The sequence below is a fragment of the Equus quagga genome, chromosome 7, assembly GCF_021613505.1.
Source record: "Equus quagga isolate Etosha38 chromosome 7, UCLA_HA_Equagga_1.0, whole genome shotgun sequence".
NCBI lineage: Eukaryota > Metazoa > Chordata > Mammalia > Perissodactyla > Equidae > Equus > Equus quagga.
In genome coordinates this window covers 37,640,553-37,652,308 of record NC_060273.1, presented here as the reverse complement: position 1 = coordinate 37,652,308, position 11,756 = coordinate 37,640,553, and the positions used below count along the sequence as shown (strand labels likewise).

The window sequence follows — 11,756 nt, the reverse complement described above, 5'->3', positions numbered from 1 at the left end:
TTTTTTTTTTTTTTTTTTTTTTTTTTAACAGTTCTCTTTTGGGTTTCTCATCTAACTTCTCCCATCGACCTCATTGCTCAGAGCGCAGTATTAGGGCAAGATTCTGCCACTGCCTCCCCTCCATGAATGTATTTATCCTTCCTGCCCTGGGGAAGTGGGGAGTGGCCCCAGTTTTCTTTCCCCATCCATCCCCAGAGAGGCGACTTTTTTTTTCTTTTTTTTTTTTTTTGGCACCAAAGTGGCAACTGGGTCAGTGTTGGGGGATAAAGCTGGCCTCGGGGGTGGAGGGGCCCCCTCCACCTGCTTCTCCCTGGTTTCAACAGTGTTAGCGTCCGTGAGAAGACAATATTCTCTCTAAAGCAATAAGGGGGTGATGGGCCAGGGGGAAATGTCTTGCTGCTGCTGGCCCCCCAGCTCCCCCTTTCCTCACGCCAGTCTCTGGTGGCGTTGGAGGTGTGGGGGGAGGACTGTTGTGACTGAATGTAACTGCCCCCACCCCTGCTGCAGCCAATGCAGGGGGCGGGGGATGACACTCTGCCCTGTCTCTTCCTTCCCCTTCCCCCCAGCTAAAGAGACTTTGAACTTAGGGGGCCCTTGAGCCTGGAGAGGCCTTAACCCTGTGAGGAAGTGTAGGGGGAGCCCTCTCCCACCCCCATCCCCTTCTGAGAGTGGTCAATGTTTACAAGTCCCTGAGCCCCCCAGCCCAGGGACTCAGCCCCATTGCTGTCCTTCCCCAGCCCGTCTTCCTGGGCCCTGGCTGCTCTCCCACCCTTTCCAGGGTTGGGGTGGGTGCAAGGGCCATTCCCATGCCCTTGTCTGCCTTGTACCTGCAATCCCCCCCACCCCCCATGTGACTCCCCTCTCTTCTACCTGCCCCTGTAAATACCCCCCAATAAAACTTGGTGTGTGTTCTCCCTTCCTGTCTCTGTTTTTCTCGGGGGGAAGGGGGCCTTAAGGATGAGAGGCTCTGCTCAGAGTTGGAAACTGAAAGAGCTGTGGGCAGGGGGTGGCTACAGCCTGACCAGCCAGCCTGACCCAAAGAACCCGGCCAGACTAGGGGGTTGGAGGGCTGGGCAGAGAAGGTCCTCCTGCCTGTGACTTCTGCTTTGGTGTGAGGAAGAGTAGGGTCTCCTCTCTGGCCCGGTACTTGGTGGGCCCCCCCCCCCCCCCCCGCCCTGAGGGACAGAGACCTGGAATGAGGAAGATACAAGCAAGGGTAGAGACCAGGTACAGAGTTGGAATTGGTTCCTTTATGGAAAAACTGAAAATATAATAAAAATTAAAATAAAACCAGTTTTAAAAAAGCCAGCCCCTGGAGTTTCCACCTCCTGCCTCTGGCCCTCCAGAGGGATGAGGCCCCGACCCCAGGGCAGCAAAAGGATGAGGGCTTTTTGCCCCTCCACTTCCCCCGTTCTATCCCCATCTTTATCTCCACAGTGGGGGCCCCGGGAGGAACCAAACCTGGGTAGGGGAGCAGGGACCCAAGGCCCCGTGGCCCGGGGAGGGAGACTTCGGCGTGCACCCAGCCCCAGAGCTCCCGGCCTGTAGTGTGGGCGTGGGCAGGGCCCCTCCTGGCCTGGGCCCAGTTGGGGTCGGGGCTGTTAGTTCCAGATCTTGAGGAAGGAGTCCCAGGAGCCTGTGGCCACAGCCATGCCATCGTCAGTGACCCCGAGGCAGCTCACGCGGTTGTCGTGGCCAGCGAGGACACCTGTAGGGGGTGGGCATCAGAACTCCCCGGGGCCTGGGTTCCCGGTCCCCGCCCTCCCCCCGCGGCACTCAGCGCTCACCAGCACGGTCACCCTTCATGGCATCCCAGATGTTGCAGTTGAAGTCATCGTAGCCAGCGAGCAGCAGCCGGCCGCTGCGCGAGAAGGCAACAGAGGTGATGCCACAGATGATGTTGTCGTGGGAATACATAAGGAGCTCCTGGTCGGCCCGCAGGTCAAAGAGGCGGCAGGTGGCGTCGTCAGAACCCGTGGTGAAGGCATAGCCATTGGGGAAGAACTGCAGGACGCAGGACCAGAGTGGGATGAGGGCATGGCGTAGGGCCACAGGCTGTGAAAAGACAGCCAGCCCAGCTCGCCCCAGAACTTACAGCCACGGCATTGATGTCGGACTCGTGGCCAATGAAGGTCTGTCGGCACATGGAATCCCGTACGTCCCACAGCTTGATGGAGGCGTCACAGGCACCTGACACAAAGGTGCGGCCATCGGGGGCCAGTGACAGGGACATCACATCGCCACTGTGTCCAGCAAAACCCACCGTCTGCTGGCCTGTTTCAATGTCCCACAGAGCACTGGAGAGGTGATAGGAAGAAGGAAGGGATCAGAATGGGGGGCAGGACTGATCAGTGCCTCCCTGCCCCTCTGCCCTGTGAGCACAGCACTGATAGAGCCTTGGGGGAAGGGGCACTGGGAGCCACTGGGTCACAGAAGCCTGCTCTTGTCCCAGGTCGGGTGGGGGCCCCTTCCCCCTCCTTCCCACCACAGGAGAGGAAAGCTAAGGCGTTCAGAGTGAGGGCTCCGTCCTGCCTGCTCAGGGTGTACACTATGCACTGAGAGCACTGAGGCAGTGGCCCCCCGGCAGGAAGCGTGAACGAGCCCCAACTGCCTAGCCCTGGCAGGGCCTCACCAGGTGGTGTCCCCAGAGCTGGTGATGATTTGGTTGTCATCCAGGAAGCGGCAGCACGACAGGTACCCTGGGGAAAGGGGCTGGTCAGCCGGATCTCTAAGGCAGGGTAGCGAAGCCCCTCCCCCTGCAACAGTGCCTGTGCCCTGCCAGGCCTCTCTCACCAGTGTGGCCAGGCAGCTCCCGGCTGACCCTGACATTGCCCTCACGGGTCTTGAGGCTGTAGATGGAGCAGATGTTGTCCAACCCCCCACAGGCCACGAAGTTCCCTGAGGGCGCGTAGGCACAGGTCATGACCCAGGAGGAGCGCAGTGGGATGGCATGGACCTAGGGAGGAGGGGCGATGCCCAGGGTCAGAGCCAGCCAGGGCCTGCAACCCAGCCCAAGCTGGCCTCAGGCACCACCTCTACCTTGTTGGTGGTGTAGCTGTCCCAGATGATGAGCTTCCCGTCCTGGGAGGCGCTGACCAGCAGCCTGTTGGAGAGTGGCAGGGGAGATAAGGAGGGGTCAGAACCTGAAAGCCCTTCAGGAGACAGGTCACCCTCTCCTCCCCTCCCATCTGGTAGGAGGCCCCTCTGAGAACTCCCAGCAGCAGCCCCGAAGTTCCCGTCAGTCTGGTCCTGTTTCCTATCCCCTGGGGATGTCTGGGAGTCCCGGTCTTCCTAAACTCGGCAACATGGGGATCCTGTTCACCCCACCAGATCTGAAAGGCTGCCCCCTACCCCTGCCCACTCCGCCTGCTATAACCTCAGCCCCAGGCAAAACAAAAGCTCAGCTCACAGCCCCAACCACATACGTACCTTGAGTCTGTCCCCCAGTGCATGGCATAGATTTTTGCCAGGTGCCCACGGAGGGTCCTCCGTGTCCTCATCTGGATCCTCCCCACTGGGTCCAGCCCAGCTGTGATCTGGAGATGGCAGCAGAGCGGGCTCAGGGAGGTTCAGACCACAGGGGCCTCCCAGGAATATACCTGCTCAAACCCTTGCTCCTTCCCCAAAGCCCCAGTGCTGCCCTGGGTTATTCTCACCTGGGTCAGCGTTGAATCCCCACATGCTTTTCGGGCATCCTATGACATGGCAGAACCAGTCAGAGTGAGGCAGGAGAGAAGATGGGAGGGGGCCAAGAGGACGGGAAACAGGAGACAGGCGAGTGGAGAGGATGAGACAGTGAGAGATTAGGGTACCCGCACCCACCAAAACCCTCCCCCCAGCCTAGTACACACAAGCCACCTAGCCCTACCCACTCAGCCTCCCCAGCCCGCCGGCCAAGCCCTCACCCGGATCTGGTTCCGGAGCTGCTCAGCCTCCTGTCTCAGTTGCTCCAGCTCACTCATGGCGCCGGGCCCGTGGGGCGGGGTTGGGGGCGGCTGGGGGCCGCGGGACGGGGGCTGGGGGAGGCAGCTCCTCGCCGCTGGCCCGAGGCCTGGGGGATGCAGGGCTGACGTCAGGCCCAAGGCCGCGGGGGAAGAAGTGGGGAAAGGCGGGGTGGAAGCGCGGCCCGGAAGGGGTGAGCACCGGTCCAAGGGGGGAGGGGGCGGCAGAGGTGGCCGCGGCCCGGGGGCAGAGCCGGGGTCTCTGGCACAGGCGGAATGTTGCCGAGGAATAGCTGACTTCCCCAATCTTCCTCCCGCCCCCCGGAAACGGAGCGGGAAGTGCAAGAGGAAGCGCAGGGGAAACCCCTCCCTCGGACAGCAGCCTGGGCGGGACACTCGCGGCAGGAACTGGGGGGGGGGGGGGGGGGGGGAGAGTCCCTTCGAAAACAGACCTGGCGTCCACCCGGCCCGCACCGGCACCGCCCTCCTAGCGCCTAATTTTAAAAGGGGCGGTGCCTCTTTAAATTCACCCCCACACGCCGCACACCCTCCACACACACCCCCGGCTTCGACTGGGGCGGGGGGAGACCAGAGGGGGAAGCTGGGCTGTTCGTGGGGTTGCCTAGGCAACCGTCACCCGGACTGAGAGCACCTCATTGGTGAAGTGCCCCCACCCTAGCCCAGTTGCCAAGGCAACCGCATCCACGGCAGAGACCTGTAGGGTGGGTGACCCCACCCCCGGCCCCATCGCCCCCGCCCGACCCAGCCTCCCGCCCCTCCCCAGAACCGGCCAGGGTGGCTGTTTACAGGATTTGGGAAAAGCCGATTGGGCACTAATAGGTTCGGGACGGCTCACCCCGGATAATCCCCGGGCCGGCTGCGACCCATTAGCCGCCCGCGGCGGGTGGCGGCGAGGGTGGCGGGGAAGGCAGCCCCGAGCCGCTGCTCCCTCCAGCGCCGAGGCCGCCCGCCCCGGCGCGCCCGCAGAAAGCCCGTGGGAGCGGCTCTCGAGTAATTAGGGCTGCAAGGAGAGGTCCCCGGCACCGAGGAGCGGAGCTGCTCTCTCCCAGGCGCCGGCGGGCGGCCCCAGGCGGCCCGGCCCCTGCGCCCTCGGCACCCCAGGAGCCCAGCGCGCGGCTCCGCGCCGGGGCCCCAGGGGCCGGGCTGGCTGCGCTCCAGGGCCCCGAGTCCTGCCCCCGCTTGGGACACCTGTGTGATCCGGCCGTGCACACTGCACTCTGCCGACCCAGCGTCCCCCACCCTGCTCCCACTTCCCCCAGGCCTTGGGCGTTCCTCTTCCCCACTGACATTTCCCCTCTGTCAGTTCAGCTTTCTACGCCAGCACCAGGGATGCCCCCCCAAAAGACGGGAGGCAGAGCCCCCCACGCCACCTCCCGAGCGCCGGACAAAGCCCCTTCCTTCCAGCTGCCGGCAGCCTAGGCCGGGCGGCAACGCCAGAGGCCAGGGGCAGAAGGAAGCAGGCCAGGAGGAAGCCGCTGGGGGCGGGGGCGACGCTCCCAGCCCTCAGTCCCCATCACCCTTCAGGGCCCCCTCAGGGGCCCCCGGGTTCTGGGCATACAGCGGCTGGGGCCCCAAGAAGAACTGGGGGTGCCACCGCCTCCGCAGGTCTGGCGGGGCGAAGGGGAGGGGACAGGGAGGGTCCCCGGATCTGGCAGCTGGAAGGCGCGGGCCGGTGCCGCGCTGCGATCGCAGTGGGCCTGGCCCTCCGGCCCCCTCGACCTCCATTTTGCCCAAAAGAAAGCTAGGCGGGGGGCGGGGGCGCCGGGGAGCTGGGCTTGAGGTTACGACTTGTAAAGGAAATAGGGGGTCGAGGTCTCCGGTCTAGGAGAGTGGGGCCAGAAAACACGGGCAGAACCCAAATCGAGGGTGGAGCCGAAGGGAAGGGTGGCCTCGCGGCCTTGCTGCCTCTCTGAGGATTCTGGAGTTTTGCAAGGCGAATGCCGGCGGGGGTGCGAAATGGGAGGACACGAGGGGTGCTACCCAGGGGCAGGAGGGAGGGGGGGAAGGGGGCGGGCCGGGGCCTAGAGAAAGCCCCGAATTTAGCCCCCCAACTTCCCAGGGAGCAAGAGGCAGGAGGGGCTGGGCTGCGGTCTGGGGTCAGGTAAAATGCCCCAATGGTGCAGGGAGTGGGTGCATTGAGGGCGAGGGTCCCCCAGTTCCCCTTCCGGGTCTGGAAGCGACGGGGCCAGAGGAAGGGAGGGGAGGTCTGGGGAGTTACGTCCGCTCCCAAGAGGCCAGACCGGAGAGACAGAAGGCAGAGAGGTTCCCCCGACGGGAATTTGGGGCTGGGGGGATGAGAACTCCTTTTGTCAGCGGAGGTACCTGTGGCGGTGGGACTCTGCGAAGGGTCGCTGGAGGAGCGTGGAAGGTCCTGTCTTCCTCCGCGGCGGAGGCGGCAGCGGCGGCAGCGGCGGCGACGCGGATGGATTTCCTCAGTCACCCCAACTCAACCGTCCAGCGCCGCTCTCCCCAGAGCGGAGGGATCCCGCCCGCCAGTGACGCGGCCGTCGCCGCCGCGCCCAGGGCCCGGCTGGGCGAGACCAATTACTGAGTGGGGGGAGGCCGGAAGGGAAAATACCACTTAAGGGGCAGAGTTTGACTCTGTCGCGACAAAGAATTACTCCACACTATTTCGACACAAAACGGACCAAAATAAATGCTTTGCTTCCCGAAAAGGAGCAAGACATCCCCCTGGGACTGGCAGAGGTGGTACCGGCATAAGGGAGGGCGAAACCACTCGCTGGTCACGTGACCTACCCTCCCGGATTGGGCGGCTCCAGACTGGGAAGGGGAGCTCGACGCCCCAGTTGTCGGTTTGGCCACGCCCCCCGCCCTGGTGAGACCACGCCCCCCACAGGGGGCGGATCTAGAGAGATCCCGACCAGCCCGCCACCCGGCCCGCGCCCCGAAGGCTGCCCAGGGAAAGAGCAGTGAGCAGGAATGAGTGGGGCACATTCCTGAGCTCCTACTTATTTAATTCTCATGGCAGTGCTATGAAGTACTGGCATTTCCCCCGCTTTATAGTAGTGGAAACAGATTCAGGGTCGCAGAGTTGAGATAGGAACCAAGGCAGCTTTAGCGACTTTACTGTGCAATGATATCAATACTAGCTTCTTGATGAACTCCCTGTGGACCATCCCTGGGAAGGGGTGAGAAGGTAAGTTTAGCCTCAGTTTCCACATCTGTAAAATGAGAGTGTTGACAGCTACATGCCCTGGGATACACCTTGGATGAGGTGCGATGAGATCCCCACTGAGTGTGAAAATGCTTTGGAAAGTTCGTCAGTGAATAACCTTCCTTGAGTCCTCCTGCAATTTAAAGGCAAAACTATCAAAATAGACACTTTTCATTTAGTCTCTGCTGAAGGCATTACAAATAGTTTTCAAAGCACGATTTTTAAAGGAAATAAGAAAGCCCCCTTTGCAGTCATGCACAAATTCCATTTGTGTGCAATTACCAATTCAATGATATACTAGCAGTAGACAATATATGCCTGTTAGACGTTAGAATTTGGAAGGAACCTGATAGATAATTTGCTTCAATTTCCTCTCAATCTACAGATAGGCAAAGTGACTTCCCTAAAATTACTTAAAAACTAGCAGCCTAGGACTGGAACCCAATTTTGTTAATCTCTGTGGGGCATCTGACACTGCTTCCTCTCACTTTGGTTTCAGTGCTAATATACTTCCTTGTTTTAACTCATTCAGCAAATATTTATTGAGTCCCAGTGATGTATCTGGCGCTGTCCTAGGCACTGAGGATACAAACGTGAACATGTGCACCCTCTGCCCACCGGGAGGTTACACTCTGCAGAGGAGACAGATGGTAAGTGATCGCTGAAATGACAATTAGTGCTGGTGGCTTGGAAGTGCCGTTTACTGAGAGCAGAACATTTGGGAGGGGACACATTTAGGGAGGCAAATCAAGAGTTTTAGGTTGGACGTGTTAGGTTTGAGGTGCCTAGGAGAGGTGCAAGGAAGAATGTTCGGTAGGTGGCTGTTGGAGCAGGGCTGGGGCTCAGCAGAAGAGTCTGAGTTGGAATAGAGCCTTGGGAAGGTGTGGCATTTTAGAGCCGATGAAGTCATAAAGAGGTTCGGGGAAAAGACAAGATGGCCTAATACCAAGCCCTGTGGAACTCCAACATTAGAGGTCAGGCAGAGGAGAACAAGCTGCCAAAGGAGAAGCAGAGAGCTAAGAAAAAAGTCAGGAGAATGTGGAGTTCTGGAACCCAAAAGGAAAGAGGCTTCCAAGAAGGGAATGGGCAACTGTGTTGAGTGAGTGCTGCAGAGATGAAGCAAGACTGGCCTGGGAAGTGCCCACAGGATTGGAAAACGTGGAGGCCCCTGGTGGATGCTCTGCTTGCAGTGGGCTGCGGGTGAGTGAGAAATGAGGCAGTGGAGACAACCGAAGTGGCCAAGACTTTGGGAATCTTGGCTTGGAGGGGGTATAGAAAGTGGGGCAGCAGTGGGAGGAGAATGTAGCATCAAGATGTTTGTGTTTTGATGGGAGCTACTGGAGCTTTTTTAGATGCTAATAGGAAGGACAGCAGGGAGAGAGAGGTGAAGGATGCAGACAAGGAGGAAATGACCAATAGATGACCAGTTTCTCTGAGGAGGCAAAATCCCTGGGGCACATGTGGAGAAGCTGGCTCGGACAGGTCATGCGACACTTTCCCCTTCCTCTGACTGTTCTTTCTCAGGCTTCTCCTTGGCCTTCTCCTCCTCCTCAGGGCACTCTGTAAACGTTGTTTTTCCCAGGATCCCAACTTCAGCCTCCTCTTCTCACTCTCCATGTTATTCACTGGTGACGTCATCCATTGCTGTGCCTTTACCCCTTAGTTGCTGTAACTCTCAAATCTCTATCTCTAGCCCACGTGTCTCTCCGCATGTGCAGACTTGGTGATTGTCCAGCTGCAGGCTGAAGATCTCCATCTGGATGCTCACGGACGGTGGTGTGTTGGAGTCAGCTCGTGCCAGCTCAGACCAGCTCACAAGAGCCCATTGTATACCTCTCTTCCCAACTCCTTGTTCAGTGAGGTCACGTTGATAGTAGTAACTTGTCATTGTCATGGTGAGAGTGTTCGTACCATGGAAATCGGCAAATACTTCAGATCGGGGCTCCATCTCCTCAAAGAGTTGTTGTTAAAACATTTACTGAACACCGCTGTTCACAGATGTCTTACACTCAACATATTCGAAACTAAATTAATCCTTTTCCACCTCACCCCACCCTGCCCAACCCTACCCCTTCTCTGAATCTCTTGGCCCAGTTAACAGCATCCACCATCCAGCCAGGAGCTTCTCACTCCCTCATTCCCCATATCCAAAGGATAGTCAACTAGTTAGAGTATAGTTAAAACTGCTATAACAAAGAGTCCCAAAACTTCAGTGGCTTAACTGACAACCCCAAAATACATTCTCCGGGACTGCGGGGGCATCTCTGCCAACCTCAACATGTGAGTTCCATCTCTGTGTCCAGTGTGGCCCAGGCAGCTCCCACTGTTGTGTCTGAATCTCATCTATTGGGAAGGGGAGAGGGGTGGGGTGGAAGCACAACTCCTTTTCTGTTTAAGGACACCACTAACTTCTGCTCAGAAGTTAGCCAGATGCAAGGAAGGCTGGGAAAAGTAGTCTGTAGTCATATACCCAGCTAAAACGTTTTCCATAAAGAAAGATGGAAGATGGCTATTAATGTAAGGCTAGCGGTCTGTGTCATCGGTGGACACATCTTGTCAGTGCCACCTCTCAAATTTTGCTTCATTCCATCACTTCCACTGCATGCCGACCGCTATTTCCTGGCCTCTAGGATAGTCCCTCTCTAATCAACCTACCAAATAGCTGCCGGAGATATCTTTCTAAAATGCAAATTGGATCATATAACTTTGTTTTTAAAAGCCATGCGGTAGTTCCCTATTGATTCCAAGAGAAGGGCCAAACTTCTTTGCATGATGCACGGGCTGGGTCTTGTCAGAATGCCTCCCACCCCCACTCCAGCTCAACTGCCTTGTCAGCCAGGAGAATTCAGGTCATTTTCTCAGGCTGAGTTTCCATATTGCCTCCCTGACCACACTGTTGCCGCCCCACTGCAATGCTGGCTCCATTCCCACTGCAGCCTCTACTGGACTGTTCATTTCTGGCCACTTGCCACCTGCACTAGGGGCTTCCTGTGAAGCCAAGGCACTTGGTTTTTCTGGCATAGGGCTGGATAAGAGCTCACCCAGCAATGAACAGACCCTCACGAGCTGCCCAATCATTTCCGAGGTGTGGAGCCTGAGGCTCCTGACTTACCACTTTCAATGTCATTACCAGGTGCTCAGCCAACTGACTGTGGGGCTGGAATGTGGGAACCTCCAGATGCCTTTATTGAGTTAGTCGTTTGATCATCTACCTTCCAGGAGAGACATTAAACTCTGTGAAACTCACGGGAAGCTATATGGGCCAGGCTAGTCCCAGTGCCTATCGGGTACTTAGAGAGCATCTATGAAACGAATAGAAGCAGGGCAACATTTCCCCCAGATCGATACTTTTTGCATGCCCCAGTTCAAATCTCAGCTCTGTCACCTAGCAGCTGAGTGACCTTGGGCAAATCACTGAACCTATCCATGCCTTTGTTTCCCCTGCAAGATGGGGATAATGATCGAGTCATTATGAGGACTAAATGACTTAGTATTTGTAAAACATTTATAACAGTGCCTGGCAGAGTAGATGCTTGTGTTTGCTAAATAAAAATAGAGTTCAGGCGTGAACAGGTTGGTCTTTGACTACTTTTCCAGTCTCATCTCCCCCTGACACTGCTCTCTGCCACCAGCTCATAGCCAACTCTCCTTCTAGACTGAGCTCCTAACTATTTCAACATATGCCAGAAACATTCATGTCTCTGGGCCTTTGCACATGCTGTTTTCTGTGTGGAAGACCTTCCCCACCTTGTTCACCAGTGAACCCCTATTCATCCTTCACAGTTCAGTTCAAACTTTACTTCTGGCAGCCTCCCTGGATTCTCAGAGACAGGTAGCCCCTTCTTTCCCTGGGCCTCCATTTCACCCCACTTTCATGCATGTCTGAGCTCCTCACTGCACCAAAACTCCTTGAAAGCAGGGCTATCTCTTATACACCTCAGTATTCCTATGCCTCTTGGAAGGCCTGGCATGCCGTGGGCATAAAAGATGTTTGTTGAATCAATGAATGACGAATGAAATATACTTATAACCTTCACCTTAGCCACTTCCGTAATACAATAGAATATCGTGTCAGATCCCATGACAAGTGAAAATGCACCACAGTTGACCAGGAGGTTCTGTAATTAGCCGACTGTCGCTGTTCCACCAGCTAGGAGAGGAAAATTCACTTCTCATTACCAAGTAGACTACAGATTTCCAACTTATGCATAAAAATATGAAAGCCTCAAAAACTCCCCAGGGACATTCTTAGGACTCAGTGTTTACCGAGTAGTCCTGCGTGCCCAGCTCTTAGCCAGGGACTTGATTGTGGCATCAGACTGAGTCCTCATCCCTATACATGGGGACCGTGATGCTTGGAGAGGAAGACAGAGGTATTGTGAAACAAGGTCATCTCTCAACTGGCTGAGAAGAGGTGTGAGTTCTAGTCCTGGCTCTGCCCCAGTGGGCTGTGTGACCCAAGATAGGGTCCTGCCTCCATCTGGGGAAACCCCTGTAAAATCCAGGGTTTGGATCCATGATCAGTAAGGTTTCTCCCAACTGGGGCAGTTTCTGAATCTGAGAGGCTGAGTGGGGTGGGGGAGGGATGTAGAAGTAGTGGGAATTGACAAGTGAACTTA

The 11,756-nt window shown here is 57.0% G+C and overlaps 1 protein-coding gene across 1 annotated transcript; it reads right to left on the bottom strand.

The window, feature by feature from the left end:
• Positions 1–1,228: 1,228 nt before the first annotated feature.
• On the bottom strand, positions 1,229–6,449 carry GNB2 (G protein subunit beta 2). The gene is made up of 10 exons (XM_046666066.1): positions 6,285–6,449; positions 3,906–4,051; positions 3,657–3,695; positions 3,430–3,536; positions 3,040–3,103; positions 2,794–2,956; positions 2,633–2,699; positions 2,096–2,297; positions 1,788–2,004; positions 1,229–1,708 (listed from the first exon to the last, which is right to left on the bottom strand). Exons 2-10 carry the CDS (start codon positions 3,960–3,962, stop codon positions 1,602–1,604), a joined length of 1,023 nt encoding a protein of 340 aa, XP_046522022.1. The 5' UTR covers positions 3,963–4,051; positions 6,285–6,449; the 3' UTR covers positions 1,229–1,601.
• Between the last annotated feature and the right edge of the window lie 5,307 nt (positions 6,450–11,756).